Raw genomic sequence first — 19,857 nt, forward strand, 5'->3', positions numbered from 1 at the left:
CTTCAACCTTTTGAAGAAAATCTTTTTTTTTTTTTTTTTTAATTTTAATCATGCATAAAATAAGGAGTTAGTACCATACTTATTTAAACAAAAATAATCTTATTCATAAGCTAAGATTAAATATCTAGCGAGTAACATGCTTACTTTCCTAATAAATAGAAATCTCTGATACCACAACATTAAAAAGAGATCCAAAAAGAGGCATAAGTTGGGAAGCTTATCTTCCAAATCCTCCATTTTTTCAGCCCTCTTTTTTAAACTCAAAGAAGCTTGCCCAAAGGATGATTATCATTTCTGATCATCATGATTCTCCCAATATTGCATATAAAGCATTTTCTTTTACAAACAAAACTCTTCAGAGGACAATCAGTTACAAATGTAGTCTGACTAAAATACCTTTGGTTCAATATTTTATTGAGAACTTGTTTAATGGGTTATTGTCATTCCAACTAAACAAATACCTTTGAAATTAAACGATTCCATACATTTAGCAAAAAAAATTGCTTCCATTTAGACCACGTGGATTGTCACATTGATTCAAACAACAACTCATCCCTCTACAATTAATGGTTTAGATCAGGTTGGAAATTTTTTAATTTAGATTTTTTTTTTTTTTTCAAATGTCTTGGAATTTTATGCTCTACAACCATATGGCAACCAAATATACGATTGGGTGCTATATGATTTCATAACCACTATTATATTTGAATACATGGTTGATAAAAATTAGAGGTTTCATAATTGATTATTTATTTTGAGGATTTTGGCTGTTTGGTTTCAGTAATACGTTCAAATAATTGATAATGACAAACAAATAAAAAAAGTCATTCTATTAATAGAAAACTTTAGTTTCTCATTACTGATACTAAGAATTAACAGATAATTTGACTAATTTTTTAAACAAAAACAGCTTTCATTTGCCAAACCGGTCAAAATATAGTTATTTTAAGAGCACTGATTTGAATGGTAGGAGTGTTTCTAAACAAGATTTTCCCACTCATTAAAGCATCAGATTCCAATTGATTAATAGAAAAGAATATCTTTCAATTTTCCACCAAAACAGATACCCCACCCCCCACCCACCACCCACCATCCATCATCAATATCTCAAACTTCATGAATACGCCCAAATCCTATCATCTACTCAGGAATAAAATCTTCCAACTTTCTGGAAGGATTCTCCAGATAGCCCTTCTAATAAACTGTGATTAGTAGTATTAACTTATTTGAAATCCCAGACGAGTCTTCTTTCCAGACAAGATCAAAAGAAATTCTGATAGTTGTTTATGATCGATCACCCAGAAGATTAGCAATGGATAGCTAGCCGGGACAATCCAAAATGTTGGTCTCTCACCTACAAAACACAGAAATTAGAAAGAAAATCAAGATTAGATTAAGAATCTCTTACTAATGGGGGTATAATCGTAATTGCACACGCCAGAAGCATCTATAACTATTCGCGTAAATGAACACAAAAAAGGCCTCTCCATCATATGCAGTTCTCGAAGGAGCTATAGTTGTATGGGTGGAAGGCCTTCTTCCAATGAGAAACTAGTGGCCATATGCTTGGCCCTTCTCGCTGTGCTCTCACCACTTTATATTGACCAAGAACCATCAATCGAATCAGAAGACGATGTCCAGTTCATCAACGTTGCTTCTTGGCTACCACTGCTGGTAGTGGTCTTGATTGTGTCCATCTTCGTATCACGTAAGTTAGACCAGAGTTTTACAAGGTTTGATCCTAACTGGATACACAGAGTAGGAGGTTCTTCATGTGGGATCATCTTCCTTCTCATGATGCTTGCATTGGTCTTGAAATGCAAAGGTTTTCTGAGGAATTGGGATGGCTGAAAGAGGTCTTGTGGGGGAAAAACTGACTTGGAACCCCAGGGAAGAGAGTTGTTAGATTGTTTATCTTTTCACCAATGTTATTGTAATACTGTGTTTAAAGTAACAAAGCTTGTAACATTCAGCTAGCTATCACCACAAAACTGTTTCTCGTTCGACAAAAAAAATTTATGTAAGTATCATCCATATTTACAAAAGAAAAATAAATGATATTTTTGCATTTTCTGCAACATCATCTTCCTTAATATAGTTTAATCTCGATTGCTCAATTTAGCAAAATAAACATTCCAGCGTCAGAGATTTAGAGGAAGCTGGATGTCCCTACAACAAATCAGAGACTAACTTCAAGCACCATTTCAGGGAAGATAAAGTCAAGAATACATTGTTGGTTTACATATTTGAATGGGTAGAAAGACTTGATTTTTCATACAAAATATGGTGGTTCATTTATGGGATTTCTATATGCAAATCATGTCTTAAGCATGAGCTTCTTTTCAAAAAGAAACACAGGCGTATTTTCTGAACAAGAAGGATTGCAAACTAACAGCATCACACACCTGGGAGTCATGCAAACTTTGGGATTATGTATGCCAAGGCACAGATTAATAACGCAATGGGGCTTCCGGACGATCAAGCACATTGAGATGTTCTAGTATTGGAGTCAACTTTAATCCAATGATCCGCACAAGGGGATTTGAGTGGCCATTAAAAAATGTGTTTGTAATCTGTCAAGGAACAACAAACCATTGCATCTTAACATCAGTCTACATTAATTTCTTTGATTACCTACTTCAAATTATTTAATCATTTCCCAACATTTAAAGAAATAATACATCGAACATGTGTTGATTGAGAGGCATATTCAGAGAAATCCTAGGTATATTTTAAGAGGGAAGCAGGTGGGACTAGCATGAGTACTAAAAGGCTTACACTGGCCCTCTGATTAACAAGTGTCCTTCTGAGAGCACTTAATCCAATAAACCTTATATTGCTCATATACTACAGACAAACAAGACATAAAGGAGCTCTACTTACATAATTTGAGCTAGAATTCATTTCATAATATATTAGAAGTAAGAATCAAAATTTTCGGAAACAGATTGATTGGTCAATCCAAATAAACTCTGGGACTATAGTTGGGACCACCAGATCAGTAAGACTGTTGCAAGTGGTGCATCCAGGAGGCAGCCCACCTATTGGACCATTCACTTTTTATGAGATGCAAAAAACACAAATTCAGTGACCCTCCAATCACAAATTTTTCCATGCTCAAATTGTTGAAATATATTATTATATATTATCGAGAAGTTTCCTGTGCTAAGATGAACTCTCGAGTCTTGCCCCCATAAAATTAGTGATTTACATATGAATTAGGCTGGCATTAGCAAAAGTTAGTGTGGCAATAGAAGCTCTCTAAAATAATCTGAGTAAAAATATCTGGAAAATTTTCTAGCCCGATTCCTAGAAAAATCCCTATACTAATAATTGTTGATTCCATTGACATGGAAAGCATGCACATGAATTGGGAAGTTGACATAGTACAAAAAGAACCTCAAACAGAGATGTGGGTAACCATGTGAATTCGAGAAACAAGGAAAACTATACCAATTAGACAAATTGCATTAATTTTGGACCATCTCTCTACTCTTTTTCTTTTTTCTTTTTTCTTTTTTTAATAAGTAAAAGATTTTATAAATATCAAAGGAGAAGAGTACAAAGGAGGCCGAGATAGCCCCCAAACAAAAAAAAGGAAAATAGCAACTAAAGAACAAGCATAAGCAAAATTAAGAGTTAAAACCATAGAATGGTTATGACAAATTTAAAGGTAGCTTTTTCAAATCGGTGATTGTTTGTTAGTTCCATCAGCTAATAATTTAAGGAATGACGCAACTTTTGGACATTCCAAAATGATAATCATTTCCCACATAAGTATTTCATCTACATCAGACAGGAAATTCTGTATACCTGCCCTACAACGAAGTAGGCATATTGGGTATGCCTGTAGCTAGTCAAACACCAAGATTTACCTATGGTATGACACCTGATAATCAAACATGCTCATTGTACCAGTATTGACATGATGAAGTACCAAATTGGTCACTGTGATTGTAAGCATACTTCGATGTAAAAGTTTTCTCAGGTCCTACTGTGCTACTGATTACTTTTCAACCCTCAGCAGTTTCCTTATCAGTTTATCAACAAAATATATAGATAGTAAAATGTAGCAAAGATTATTGTATTAAGTTTTGTAACATTACAAGCTACATAAATCTATCATGATGTAACACTGAAAAAGATACTTGAAAATATGCATCTGGGCCATTATAGCATAATCAAAAATATTTTGAAGGGATTTTAAAGCATGCTTTGATACCAGTCGTGTTTCATAGGTCAGTAAACCAGTATTTAGCTTGCCAAAATAATAATTGGCCTGTGATCGGGAGCGCTTACCTGAGTGCATCCAAACAGTTTGAGCACCCTCAGCGATGAACAGTTATCCACGATTAACCCTACTGCCTCGTCAGCCAAATTGCGGCACCAAGACAGATCCAAACTTAGCAAATTTTTTGAACACCTTGCAAGTGATATAGCTGTATTGTGGCCAACCTGCAATAAATCACTCATGAGAACGTAGGTAAACTTAACTTTGTGCTGAAAAGGCCAAAGGTGAAAAGCTTTACAGCCTGAGCTGGTCAGAGCTTGGCCGGCAAAGTGAAGGGACCAGAATCCAAGCAAAACCATTGACAGATAACAGACAATGTGTGTGTTTTGTCCCCTTAGATATCATTTTATAACTCACTGCATTTTTCATCTCCCTCGGATGTAAGACAAGGTTTTGTAAAGGAAGTGATACTCTTTATAGGTTTCAACTTTGAATCTTATATTGGTTACAATTTCATCTTTAAAAGTTTTAGTAGCAAAATATTAAAAAGTCCCCAATTCAAGTTGATTTATTGGTAGGAAATACATTTGGATTATTGTCAGTGAGACCATTCAAGGAGTAGGTGTGGAATACAATTAGAGGGAGGGATAGTGATAAAACTATAGGACTGGATGGATATTATTTTGTCTTTCTCAAATATAGTAAGACAGTGTTATTGGAAATAATCTAGTTGTTATTTTAGTTCTAGTTGTTTTTTTGGAAATAGTTTTTTATTTATTTCTTATATGTAAGGGCAGTTTTGTCTTTTGACTCTTTTTATTATTATAAATTCCTGTCAAGCTTTCAAATTGAGACTTGAGTTTATTCCTCTCAATTTCTTCTTGGTATCAAAGCCAAGGAATCCCCCCGACCCCTTCCTTGGTTCCTCTCCTTCTCTTTATTCACTAAACCCCAACCTAGAGCAGCCTCATTCGATCTTCTACCCTTCGAGGGTCTTTTAATTTTCTTTTTTTATTTTATCACATGCTACGATAATCTTTCTGCGCTGTGTTTCTACCCTATGTTAGGGTTTGTTCATTCAAATCAACTTTTTTTCCGTGATAATCACTACGATAAGTGGCTGTTTTTGTGGTGTGTGATAGCAACTAAACCTGGGACAGTAACTAAGCCACAGCAGTGGCTGTTTTTTTGTTCTGCGACAGCAACTTCTAGTAGGATTCTGCCTTGCAACAGCACTGAGAGTGCTGGGACAGCAACTAAGCCACAGCAGTGGCCGTTTTTTTGGTGCTGCGACAGCAACTGCTGGTAGGATTCTGCCCTGCAACAGCACTGGGAGTACTGTTGGGATGATTTATTACCTAAGACAGCAACCCTTGGGAGCTTTACAGCCTGCAACAGCAACCATTGCTCAACTTCTGCCTTACGACAACATTGGGAGGATCAACAGCCCTGCGACAGTTATTGGAAGACCTATGGCAACATCTGCACAGCCTAGAGAAGCTTGCGATTGCACCTAGGGTGCCCGTAAAAATTTTTTTTTTTTTTTGCCCTCCAAATTTTTGCTTCAGACCTCCCTTCAAACCAAAGCAATGTCTTCGGAACAAGCAATTACGATTTTAACTACAAAACTTGGGTCTAACTATTCAGCCCAATTAAGTACCGCTGCTCTTCTCGATGGTTGAAACTTTCAGTCATGGTCTCAATATGTGCGACTCTACCTAGGTGGTAGAGGGAAATCTGGATAGCTTTTTGGGACCATTACTAAACCACCACTTATTGATTTAAATTTGAATCAAGGGAGATCGACAACTGCAGTATCCTTGTATGGCTATTAAACTCCATGGAGCAACGCATCTATACAATGTTCATGTACCATGAGACTATCCTATCTTTATGGTCACTACTTACTCAAACATAAGCACATGCCAGGAATGACTCGAGGATTTGTGAGTTTTATCGAGACATTACCCAGACTACCCAAGGGACTCAGAGTGTAGCAGACTAGTTTGGATTCTTTCAATCACATTGGGAGGAACTTTCTCATTATGAGTCTATGACTAAATTGTCTTCAGAGGCAACCGATCATGTAGTTAAGAGGATTGCTCAATATCAAACCTACCAGTTTCTTATGGGTCTACGTCTTGAGCTTGAGACACTTTGGACACAGATCCTCAACACCACTCATTTACCTTCTCTATTTGAGATATTTGCGACCATTGACAATGATGAGCGTCATCGTAGTATTGTTCGTACTCAGACTCAAGTCCTTGGCATTCTTTCTGCTCCAACTAAAGATTAGATAGCCTTAGTTGCCAACTCAAATTTCTCTTGACTATCGTACCCCTGGACCAGGAAATCGTAATCTTGGTAGCCATAGTCGTGGTAAAGGGAATGGCTACTTGCAGTCATTGTGGAAAAACTGACCATGAGAAGGCCCGTTACTTTCAGCTCTATCCTCATTTGATACCACGTTCTCCCTCCATTTCGTCTTTGGGACAGTCGGCTCCTCGTGCCACTATAGTGGAGTCATCATCTATTCCTTTCATTGATCCTCCTTCACTTGGCACGATTGACTTGCAACAATTACAGACTCAGATTGCCACTATTATCTGAAATCAAAATCTTGCTCACACTCACTCCTCTTCCACTGTAACTTCTGTTACTACATCTGTTTCTCATGTCACCCAGTCTGGCTCTGATCCTCTGACATGGGTTATTAATTCCAGTGCCTCTAATCACATGACCGGTGAATCTAACCATGTTACTTCTTCTATTTTCTTACCACTCATAGGGAGGTTCTCCTTGCTGATGGATCTCTTACACCTATCCACAACAAGTGTATCATCCCCTTATCCTCTAGGATTTCACTAAATTGTGTGTTTCATGTCCTTCACCTATCTCTCAATCTTTTTTCTATGAGTAGTATTACTAAATCTCTAAATTGCTCAATTATTTTTTTCCTATTCACTGTATTTTTCAGGACCTGATTTCAAAGAGGATTTTTGGCATGGGTTATGAGAGGGATGGGCTATACTTGTTTCAATCTCAACCTACTGTTATTCCAACTTTTGTGCTTCCTTCCTCTGGGAGTCACATGTTTTCATCTCAAACTCTAAACTTATGTCATGCTCGTTTAGGACATGCCAATTTTCAACACTTATGTTCTTCGTTTCCTACTTTAAAAAATGTTTGTAGTGACCATAAATTTCAGAGCTCCATGTGAACTTTCTAAACGCGCGTACTTATATTCCTTGTATGCATCAATTTAATGCAATGTTTGATTTAGTTCATTTTGATGTTTGGGGCCTTCCCCTCTTACTGCTTTTAATGGTCATAGATATTATGTTACGTTTATTGATAACTATTCTTATTGTACTTAGGTTTATCTGATGCATTATCGCTCTGAAGTGCTCCCTATCTTTATCAATTTTCTTAAAATGATTCAGACTCGGTACAATATTACCATTAAATCTCTTAAGTCTAATAATGGAGGGAAATATATATCTGATGGGATTCACTCACATCTTCATGAGCAAGGTATACTTCATCAGTTGACTTGTCTTTATACTCCTGAGCAGAACGGGATGACGAAACGTAAGAATCGCCACCTCATGAATATTGTTCGATGTCTTCTTCGAGGAATGCATGTTCCTAATGCATATTGGAATATGACAATCCTCACTGCGACTTTTCTTATTAATCACATCCAGAGTTGCACCTTAAAGGGACAAGTGTCCCTCCATGTCCTTCAACCTGATAGTATATTTTTCACCATTACACCTTGAGTCTTTTGGTGCACGTGTTTTGTTCTGGACAGAATCCCTAACCGCACGAAAGTGGATGATAAAGTTATTCGGTGTGTTCTTCTATGTCAAAAGGATATCGGTGTTGCGAACTAATTTCTCACCATGTTATACACTCCTGATGTTACTTTCTTTGAAAATGTTTCATACTTTCGTGCCACATCTACTTTGCAGGACTCTTCTATCTTGCAGGACCCGTCTCCTATAGTATTGCCTTCTCAAATCTTTTCTCCATCATTGCCGACGCTTAAGGTCTACACTCGTCGCTCTCACTCTCTTCCACCTATGCCAACCTCTTCTTTGGATTCAAGTACATCGCCTCCTACCTCTACACATATACCTGTCCTTACCCCTTCTATTTCTGACTCTCACTTGCCTATTGCCATTTGCAAAGGTAAGCGAGGGTGTGTGACTGATCACCCTATTGCCCAGTTTGTATCTTATCAGGATCTTTCTTCCTCGTACAAGGCATACCTTGCAACCATTGATTCTATCTGCGTTCCTCGGTCCATATCAGAGTCTTTGCGCGATTCTCAGTGGACTAGAACTATGACTGCTAAGAAGGATGCTTTGTAGAAAAATAATATTTGGAAACTTGCTATCCTTCCATCTGGGGAGTGGACCATTAGTTGTAAATGGGTCTTCACTGTGAAATATCTCGTCGATAGGATTGTTGATCTGTATAAGGCACACCTCGTTGCTAAGGGGTTTACACAAACTCCTAGAAAAGATTTTAGTGCCACATTTGCTCTGGTTGCCAAACTTTCCACTATTCGACTTCTTATCTTTTTAGTTGCATGTCACTCCTGACCAATTCACCAACTTGAAGTGAAGAACGCATTTCTGAATGGTGATTTGACTGAGATTATTTATATAGATCCCCCTCCTGGGTTTCGTCTTCAGGGGGAGTGTTCTGAAAAGATATGCCGCCTTCTTAAATCTCTGTATGGCCTAAAACAGTCCCTGCGAACCTGATTTCAGTATTTTTCTGAGGTTATTTTATCTATAAAATTTTCTAGATGTCACTCAGATCATACTTGTTTTATTCGTCGAGGAGTTGATGGTCGTTGTACCATTGTCTTGATTTATGTGGATGATATTATTGTGATTGGTGATAATGCACAATGGATTAATAGAGTTAAGATGTTATTGGGTCGTGCTTTTGAGGTTAAGGGCTTGGATCCACTCAAGTACTTCTTGGGGATAGAAGTGGCCAGCTCTAACCGTGGTATTTCGCTATCTCAGTGTAAATACACATTGGATCTTCTTCAGAACCCTGGAATGCTTAGTTGTCGTTCTGCTTCGTCCCCTATGGATCAGAATCATCGTCTTCAGATCGACTCTGGTGATCTTTTATCAGATCCTTCTTTTTATCAGAGCCTTGTAGGTCGTCTGATTTATTTGACCAACACTAGACCAGACTTGTCCTTTGCTATTAGTATGGCCAGTCAGTTCATGCATACTCCGCGTATTTCTCACCTTAATGTCGTTTATCGTATTCTTTGCTACTTGAAATCTTGTCCTGGTCTTGGATTTTTTTACTCTTTCACTACTCAATCTCATTTTTCTTGTTTTACAGATGTTGATTATGATGGTTCTCTCACAGATAGGAAATCTACCTCTGATTTCTGCATTTTTTATGATAATAACCTTATCTCGTGAAAAAGTAAGAAATAGAATATAATTTCTCGTTCTTCTACTGAAGCTGAGTATCGTATTATGGCCCTTGGCACATGTGACCTACTTTGACTTCGATTTTTACTGACAAAGTTGGGATTTCATGTTTCTGGCTCTTCTACTTTATTCTGTGACAACAAATCTGCTATCATGCTTGCTACTGATTCAGATCTTCACGTAAAAACTAAGCATATTGAGGTTGATATTCATTTTCTCAGGGAGAAAGTTCGATCTAGTGATCTTCAGACAATCTTCATACCTTCTTCAGATTAATTTGTCGACATGCTTACAAAGTATGTTGGTCCTTCTATCACTAATTCTCACCTTGTCAAGTTAAGTTTAATATATTTGCCTCAGCTTGAGGGGGATTGGAAATAATCTAGTTGTTATTTTAGTTCTAATTTTTTTTTTTTAATAGTTTTTTATTTATTTCTTATATATAAGGGCAGTTTTGTCTTTTGACTATTTTTATTATTATAAATTCCTACCAAACTCTCAGATTGAGACTTGACTTTATTCCTCTCAAATTCTTCTGGTGTAAGGAGAGGACTTAATGTTGGTGAAGAAAGAATTCCAGGAAGAAACCTATCTCGATTATGTTTCAAATAGCACATTTATTTTGTTAGACTCTAAGAAGACGCTTTTTATGATATTAAAATTTTGAAACTGAGTAGCCTGGTTGTTGTAGCACGTACCATTAGGTTGCTAAAATGTCAATCTCAAGCTCAGAGTAGTATTACCTTCCATTACTAGCAAGGAACAAGGAACTTCCGTGAGAGGTAAACAAGTTATACCATCAACTTATTCCAAAGATGGCAACCATGGGCCTTTGACACTAGTAATAGGATTCTATGAAAATCAGTACCAATTGAGTTGGTGGGGTGGGCCTCGAGTGTCTTAGAGTTAAGGACGGTTATCACAGCACCCTTCCAATTTATTTATTCTTCTTTCTTGGTGAACAATTTCTTTACACATAAAAAAAATTTGTAGGGATAAGTGTATGAATGTTAGAAATCTTTCCGTGTCATGAATTTAATGTAGAGAAAATGTATGAATGTTAGAAGTCTTTCAGTGCCATAAATTTGTTCCATCTTCCTGAGATTTACTAGTAGAAAATCCCACTAACAAACCTCGACAAAAAAAATTTTAAAAAAAATTCTTGAGTAGATGTCCAATTGCTTCAAGAGCTGAAGAGATTCCCTGCTGCTATCAACAACAGAAGCCTTATGCTCTTATTCACTTTATCCACAATTTGTAAGCTAGAGACTCAAAGTGGTTGTTCAATTGTTGTCCTATAGGACAACTTCCAGAGGTAAACTAGGGTAGTTTGTGACAACACAGCCTTTTAATTTGAAGAAATTTACCAGTCTTAGAACAAATCAGTCCTAGAATGCAGCAGTCCCTTCCCTAAATCTTCAGAGACGTAAGAAGAGGTGTTGGTGATTTCCATCACTATAGTTTTGTAGGCAAACCTTGCATCGCAACATAAAAGGAGCACAAGAGTGAAGTTTGGACCTAAAGGAACCATTTGGCCTAGAAGTCTGTTCTAAGGACAGCACATGGTCTTCTTTTATAATTATAGGTAGCCAGCTCATATTCTTAACAAACATAAATGTTGAACATCTTGATCCTGCATGCTAGACAATGAAACCCTAGACAAAGGTAAAGTGGGGCAGGTTTGAGCTGGTCAGGACATCTCACAATCCAATTTTGGCCACACAAAGATACAATCATAGATTTCAATTTAAAAAGAAAATGACAGTGAAAAGCTTGATTGTCTGTCTGGTGACTTTAATTGGATCTTGCAATTTCAGGAAGAGAATATGAGATACATATATAGAATTCTCACGGTTCTCTATGTTATAGGAACAAAACTACATTAAGTTTTTAGTTTAAACAAGGACTTTGATAATGATGGTAAAAATGGGGAAGGGTAAAGCAGGTCTAGTTATTAAATCAAACCAGATTATAATGATACGAAAAAACGAGAAAAATGATGAGAACTTGTGAAAAGGGAAACAAAAAATAACCATATTATAATTATATCTACATATTGACAACAGCAAGTTTCTTCTGATTTATAAATAGACAAAAAATCAAGAAGAAACACAATACTTCACGTAATTGCCATACCCTCTTAACATTATTGAGTGAAAGTTCTTTTAAGGACTCCCCAGAGGCTTCGAGAAATGCAGCAATAGATTCATCACTGTCACACAAATAAGTTTGTACAGTTACTTTGACAGAAAGAGGGAAAAAAATTGATAATTAACAGAAAAATGAAAATCAAAGGACATAAAACTTGAACCGCATGAGAGTGAAGACTACATTAACTAACCCATGACTATAATAAAACCATGCAGTTATCTTCAAGGTATAAAACCTCAGTTCAAGGCGATGTTTCAGACAGGAGAAAAATCGATAGTCTCAACCGAAATTTTTTGAGACATTCAATGTTTCAGGGTCAAAGTTTTGTTATGGTTTCCACTGAAACTGGGATGTTCTGCCAAAACGGTACATAATTTTGAATGATGGTTATCATACAATCCTTTCAGAATAAGTTGTAACCAGCCAAGAAGTAAGAGGACAAGTACCTCGATCGAACATCACTCTGGAATCATTTTTATAACATGTGAAGTTTAGTGACTAGGATAAAATGGGTTAGACGCACTCATAAACGAACAAAAACAATGGGGACACACCACAAAAAAGGAAGCAATGTAGCTCACACACGAGGTTTCAGAATACATGTTAGGGGAATGTGCGTGGGGCATAGACTACCAGTTCATAAAAAATAGTCGAAAAACTCTGTCAGGCAAGCGAATCAGAAGTGTTGCTAAAATCTGACAACCCAATCCTCCATTTGAAACTCTGTAGTGCCAATATTTCAAGGTCTAGAAAACCCACCACATAACCCTTCTCATATGACTAGTCAATACTCTTATTAGACATGATAATAACCCTTCTAGAGATACATCAAAATTATTCTTAATTTCTTATATATTTGCTGAATTCCATGGGCCATACAAGTAACTGGACACCCATTGATAGAACTAAAGCCTTCAACATAGCATAATGACACCAATGAGCTTGATACCAATGCAAAAGGGCCCCAAAAATCTAATTCAGCATACAAGAGGAAGACCATCGAATACTTAGGAGGTGAATGCTAGATAACAAAAATTAAACATTTTAATGTGCAAATAAATCAATCCCTAAAGGTTATTTAATGTATTCACTTTTTTCTCTTATCGATATAACTGAAATGTCCCAATCCAATTTACGGGTGAATATAAAAAATTGATGGACATGGAGACAGATGGGGCAGATGAAATGCCAAGTTAACTTTTTGATTAATGGCAAGCGTATGGAAACAGAATATAAATTTTAGAGCTATAAGAGTAAGATAGTTTGTTTTCTTCTTAACAGGTTATTGTTAGCTACTTGGACACTCGCAAACCGCCTCAATCATCCATGAAGATTGATATAGATCATGCATTCATGGAATCTGTAAAGTGAAAACTACTATATCCAGAAGTATCAAAAACCTGAATGCATTGCGACAAAGTTTGAGTGTTTGAATTGATTGACATCCATTAGCAAGATGACCTATTGCAACATCAGTCAATTTGTGCAAGTTAACAAGGTCTAGAGCACATAATCCAGAGCAACTTTCAGCAATGACTTTCAGGGAAGTATCAGTCAATTTCCTGCATCCAATGAAAAGCACTTGGCAACATTAAAGGATGGTGAGACTATATGCATCTTTCCGACTATAATGTGATTATGAGAGGAGGCAGAGTAGAAGTGGTTTGACACCAAATTTTGGATTACAAAAATCCCCCCACTTTAACATTTAAATTTAAAATAATGATGGTCATTTTGGTCAAAAAACAAGAAAATTGCAATCACGCATCACTAAAATCATGTTGGTTAGTTTTAAAAATTACAAAAAAAAAAAAAATCCTTTTTACTATGTAATCTTCAAAACCATCCTTTAATTTTTATTTTAAATTACAAATAAGCCTTTCAGATACATGTGCATTTGCACATGCCACCTTCTAGTATTATTAAGAAATTTTGGCTTTTCTAGAGAAATTTTACCTCTTCCACAGCATGTTTTGTCATTCAGAAAAATGTACTATGGAACCTAAATGATGAAACTGTTGCAGAAGAGTAACACATTCTCTGAAAATCAATTCTCTTTTCTGTTCTTTTTTTATAACTATTTTTTTATGAATATAGAAAATACAATCAAAAGGAGGTCGAGGAAACCAACCTCAATACAGAATGAGGTATATTATGCTCAGAATATGTTAAATTCCCATAAGAAAATTCAAATTTGTGAATTACTACGAAATATATTATGCCCCCAAAATTTGCTTGTAAAAGGAAACAAAAATTCAAACCAAAATAAATGAATTTTTTTTTAGCAAGATACTCACTCTTTTATAAAATCATATTAGGTAATACGGGAAATTTTAAAGAGAAATCCCCTTAAATGTACGAGGATAACGAATCAAGGAATTTACCCACAATTGGCCAAAACAAGCTCCTTCATATTTGAGCCACATACAGTAATGAAACCATGGATAAAAGCATCACAAACAGTTTGAATGTCTGCTACAGACAACACTTCCAGATGTTCTAGCTTCTTCAATGCAGGGAGAATTAGCATTGCATCTATGCTTTGGCAATCATCGATATACAATTCCCTCAGTACTGTTCCCAAAGAATCAGCAACATTGTTGATCCCAATTGAGGTTAGAAGGGAGCACTGGCCCAAGTTTAAAGACCTTAGGGCAGGTGCTGAAGCAACAAGTGCATTGAGTCCAACATCTGTAATGCGGCATCCACCTCTCAATGATATAGAAACTAATGCAGCCAAACTACTTGGTGAACGGGCTAAAGTAGCACGCAATATATAATCAGGCATACAGCGTCCACACTGGTCGAGTTGTAGAACCTAATTTCACCAAATGAGACAAAGTTTGATCAGCCAGAATGCTATATGTGAGAAGAATCTAATAGTCTAAAAACGACAAACTAGGCAGATCGTGTAAGATCCAGCCCACAGAGAATTAAAAAATGGCATTGAAACAAAAATATCAACGTCTCAGTCTTGTTGACTTAAAGAAAGGAAAAAATGTACCCATCTTGAAGACTTGGCAAGATATCTCAGAGAGACATCTCAGCAAGCCCTCCAAAAGAGTATCATTTCAAATAACTGCCACAACTGGGCCAAATGATTGCTGCAAAAGCTAGTTTAGGGATTTGGCTATTGGCAGACAAAATTTTAAAAGAGCAACACAAAAGGATTTCTGATTTGTGTGGGACCACATGTAGTAAACTGAGTAAATTTCCAGCTAAGCATCCCATTCTTGAGCAAAGATAGGCATCTCAAAATGCATATTATGTGTCGCCAAATAACACAAGTTGCTAGATTTCATTCTCTGAATGGAACAAAATTAAGGACATGACCACAATAACAAGGATAAGCTCCTGTTTGGTAATAATGCTGATGTAGTGAACTAATTAACTAGTTTATCACTTTATCCTAACTCACCATCTGAGGTCTACAAGGAATGCATTAAACCAATATCATTTGTTTCATGCCTGAATCAAGTGACTATGAGCCATTCAGCATAAAATTTAAACATTTGTGCAGCTAAACATGTTAATCCTAGTAAACAAAAGGGTGCCATCGAAATAAATATGTGATTAATAAAGGAGAACTATTTTGAAAACTAGAGCGAATCAAACGACTGAACCATTCAGCATTAAATTTAAATATTTGTGCAGCTAAATGTGTTGATCCTAGTAAACTAAAGGGTGACAGAGAAATAAATACGTGATTAAGAAAGGAGAACCATTTTGGAAAAATAGAGTGAATCAAGTGACAATGAGCCACTCAGCAAAAAATTTAACTATTTGTGCAGCTAAATGTGATGGTCCTGGTAAACTAAAGGGTGACAGAGAAATAAACAGGTGGTTGAGAAAGGAGAACCATTTTGGAAAAGAAAGTGAATCGAATGATTATGAGCCATTCAGCATAAAATTTAAATAATTGTGCAGCTAAATGTGTTGATCCTAGTAAACTAAAGGGTGACATAGAAATAAATAGGTGATTAAGGAAGGAGAACCATTTTGAAAAATAGAGTACAACTGCCACACTACTTACTAAACATACAACCCACATTATTATAATTTCAACATGGAAATTGTATAGAGTAACATTCTCTTGCATAAGATAGAGAATTGTACTTATCAAAAAAAAAAGATAGAGAATTGTACAGTTTCAGGGGCTTCATCTAAGAAACATTCTTATAGTTTAAACATAGAAACAAAACAATGGTACAAGAAATCAAAGCCATCAAAAGAGTAAGAATAACGTACAGTTAAGTTGTTTGTGTCACAAGCCCCAAAAATTTTAGTGGCCTCTTCCTCTGTCATCCACGAACAATCCTTTACACATATCTCCGAAGGAGACCCACGACCAAGGAGGTCAACAAAATGACAATCCATCCTCCGGGAATCACATAGTAACTGACTGAGTTTATTTCTCATGCCATCCGGGACATCTTTGAGCGATGTGATAGCTTCAGCATTCTTAGCAAGAATGTTCATGGACAGATCTCTCAGCGAGGGAACCAAGGGCCTTGAACGGTTCTGTCCTTCATTATTCGAGGGTTTCCATTCAATCACCGGTGCAGGATTGGTCACACCTGAAGTGGAATTCATCTGTCGACCGTTCTGTTTTGCGGCTCTGTCCCTAATAATCTTCATTGCAGTAGAAAACGGACCGGGCCAATCTTCGATTTCCTCGTTAGGTTCTGGCAATGGCGCAATGTAATCCTCGTCTTCAGGTTGGAAATGAGCGAAACGAGACGCACTTTGTCGGGCTGCATCTTGAAACCTTCCCCTATCTAACCTTCTTCTCATCGCCTTCATCCTAACTCTCGTCTTCGCAATCTGCCTTTCATGCTCCACTGCTGAAATTTCCTGCAATTGTACCAAACCTGAAGCCGCATCAGGAATTAAACCCGAAACCGCATCCTCGAGTAAATTCTCTTCTTCAGGTTTCAAGTCCAATTCCACGGGATCTATACCGATCGACAACCAAGTATCCTTAATCAATCTTCCCTTCCCCTTTTCCTCTCTAGTATATCTTTTTTTCACATTTGAAGGACCCATTTCATCGGCAATTGTGTTCGGGTTTACTTCCAATATTACCACATCATCATCTTCTTCAATTGCATCAGCAAATTTTCGCTCTCCTTCTTTATCTTTCTCTTTACTTTCTCTCTCACTTGAAGCTAATTTCTCACCAACATTGTCGATTCCATTTGAATCAACCCTAATTCCCTCAATCTTTCTCTTGGAAATTCTTGCTCCTGATCGTAAATTAAAGAACCCTTTGTCACTTCCATCAGAATTCCCTAAATCCAAAGGCGGTGAATTAAGATCAAACTCCAATTTTCTCTTTCCTTGCCCCTTTGTAGAACTCCCAAGCCTCTCACTTCTCCGCCTTGGTCCGACTTTCGAAATTACAGAATCCAGTGCTACTTCTTCTTTTTCCCCATCTCCATTTGAGCCCAGTCCATCAAAAACCCTAGTCCTCTCCCTTGAAACACTTTCCTTCTTTTTCATAGAATCAAAAACTATACCTTTCTTCAATCTCGAACTCGAAACCCTAGTGTTTCTTTTCCCTTGATTCTTCCCCTTCTCGTCCGAGTCCTCACTGCTCCTACTCCCATCACCTACACTCAAATCCACACCATTTTCCACAGAAGTAATCGAAATCTTACCCGGATCATCATCCACGGAATCAAAAGCCCTACCTTTCTTCAATCCCAAACTCGAATCCCTAGTGTTTCTCTTCCCTTGATTGTTTCCCTTCTCATCTGAATCCTCACCGTTCCTACTCTCATCATCTACAATCAAATCCACACTATTTTCCACAGAAGTAATCGAAATCTTACCCGGATCATTATCCATTGCGATCTTCGATTTCAAAGCAGTTTGCAATCGAAGACTCCTTCTCACACCGATCCTCAAAGAAGAAGAATTGGGATCCGAAACAACCCTCGATCCTAGAAGCTCTGGTTTAGGTTCAGTAGAAGGAGTTGAAGACAACATTGTAGAATCCGGTTTAGCTTTTTCTTGGATTATCAAAGGAGTCGAGGGTTCGATTTTGCGAGATTTTAGGGTTTTGGGATGACACTTGGGAACTATTTCTCGAGATCTTAAGATCGTCATTTGCTAGTTTCAGAAGAAATAAATAAGAAGAGTGGAGAGACACAAAGGATGAGTGAGTGAGGAAAAGGTGGCGCCGCGGTCAGTGTGTCATGGCTTCTAAAAGAAGCTTGGCTTTCCCGCGCAAATTAGGGTAAATGATTTGGTGCTTTTATATCGATTTAAATTATGTGTGTCGTTAACTATCAATTAATCTTAAGTATTGATTCATTTCTTTATCTACCAAATTTGGCACCTTTGGATGTCCTCTATTTTTTTTTTCAATAGAAAATTATGAACAATTATCGCAAAGACCTATTTTTTAAAAATATGTAACAAAAAATCTCTTCTAAAAAAATATGAACTCCTTAGTACCCAATTTATCAAATATTAATCTAAAAATGATTTTTGAAGCGAAAATACTATAATTACTCTTTCAATGATTTTTGTTTAAATAAACATATTTATTTGAAAATATTTGAGCAATTCCTATGTTTTATAATTAATGACATGCCCTTTAACTACGGTCATCTCTTATAGATCAATTTAAAAAAAAAAAACTTGTTTCACTTACCAAAACTAGTAATTTTTAAATCAAATAGATGATGATGACGATGGAGATGAGTATGATCAACTTCAAATTGATTTGGTCTATGAATATTAGATTTATTAAAATATATAAATAATTTAAACATAATTTTAAAACTCGACTTGAATGTTTATCGAATTGATTCAACTCAAAAATTAGCAAGTCAACACAAATGGTCAGTACTCTTTAGTAGGGGACTATTCGGAATATATTCTCAATAAAGAATCCCTCAAAGTCATTCTCCCTATAAATTATGCTAGGGATATACATTTTAGGTTTTGGGAAAATTCGAACGAAAAATGATCTTAGAAGAAAAATATGAGGAATTACGACTAGTTGCTAGTGATTTTGACTTCATGCAAACAAGTTCCACCTTGCAATCTCAATTGAGAATAAATTTTTAGATCGATATATGATATGGTGTAATGGAATTATTATCGCATTTAGTACTTTTTTTTAATATTCGGCTCATTGTCGAGCCACTTTGGATAAGCTCATTATTTGTTAGCAAAGGAATAAGAAGATTGTTGTTTTTATTAATTTATGTATCTTTGTTTGGTTGGTCTTTCTGTAGTGAACTTTCTGTATATTTCAAATTGTTGTTTTATTTGAAAGTGTCTTTTGTTGACTGTACTGTGAATGAGACTTCAATGAGTTTTAGCAATAAATTTACATTAACTAAATATTTAATTCAACTTATGTATGAATATAAGTATGGTTTTAAAACTCGTTTTCATGTCTCGTCTCATCCATGCTCAATACCGAGTTGTCTTAGGCGAATTATCTAGTTTCGTTCGATTCGTCTCGTTCAATAACGAGAAAATGATTTTAAATCATTTAAAAAATCTAGAAAATTTCTGATTTTATTTAATAAGAACTTTTATAGGTAAGAGAAAAAGTGAGATTATTTTATTTGGAGGAAGATAAAACAAACACTCTACAATTTAGAGGAGGAAGATGAATTTTTTTATCAAACCCCTTTCTTCTGTAGTTCACTTGGTTGAGAAGAGAAGAAAAAAAAAACGATTTAGGAGTGTGAAAGGATAGGGTTTAGAGATGAAAACAGAGGAGATCTTGTTCGTCTAGAAAATCTCGGACGATATTTTCAATATCTCATCCAATACATATTGCGTGTCTCAACTTTAGGCGATACCAAGATGACTATGGCAATATGTCTTCTTCTAAGACGAGTTTTAAAACCACAAATTAATGAATATGAGTCACTTGCCATTCCAACCCAGTTTCAACAATTCACTTCTCAGGTTAAAAAAAAAAAAAAAGAAAAGAGTATATATCCTCACGAATCTAACTTTTGCATTTTC

The 19,857-nt window shown here is 36.2% G+C and overlaps 1 protein-coding gene across 1 annotated transcript; it reads right to left on the reverse strand.

Annotated features, from left to right (window-relative positions):
• Window positions 1-827: 827 nt before the first annotated feature.
• On the reverse strand, window positions 828-18,055 carry LOC147410395 (uncharacterized). The gene is made up of 7 exons (XM_086434894.1): window positions 16,108-18,055; window positions 14,244-14,677; window positions 13,260-13,421; window positions 11,845-11,920; window positions 4,300-4,455; window positions 2,406-2,573; window positions 828-1,354 (listed from the first exon to the last, which is right to left on the reverse strand). The coding sequence occupies exons 1-6, from the start codon at window positions 17,968-17,970 to the stop codon at window positions 2,451-2,453; spliced, it is 2,814 nt and encodes a 937-aa protein (XP_086291020.1). The 5' UTR covers window positions 17,971-18,055; the 3' UTR covers window positions 828-1,354; window positions 2,406-2,450.
• Between the last annotated feature and the right edge of the window lie 1,802 nt (window positions 18,056-19,857).

Source organism: Akebia trifoliata, chromosome 1, assembly GCF_017979445.1.
Source record: "Akebia trifoliata isolate Shusen 1 chromosome 1, ASM1797944v1, whole genome shotgun sequence".
Classification (NCBI taxonomy): Eukaryota; Viridiplantae; Streptophyta; class Magnoliopsida; order Ranunculales; family Lardizabalaceae; genus Akebia; species Akebia trifoliata.

Bases quoted from the DNA above. Each gene is read 5' to 3' on its own strand.
- LOC147410395 (XM_086434894.1), bottom strand. From the start codon at position 17,970: ATGACGATCTTAAGATCTCGAGAAATAGTTCCCAAGTGTCATCCCAAA. The intron at 14,678-16,107 runs GTACGTTATTCT...TGGTGAAATTAG, and splicing joins GTGACACAAACAACTTAACT to GTTCTACAACTCGACCAGTG. The intron at 13,422-14,243 runs GTAAATTCCTTG...CATTGGATGCAG, and splicing joins CTTGTTTTGGCCAATTGTGG to GAAATTGACTGATACTTCCC.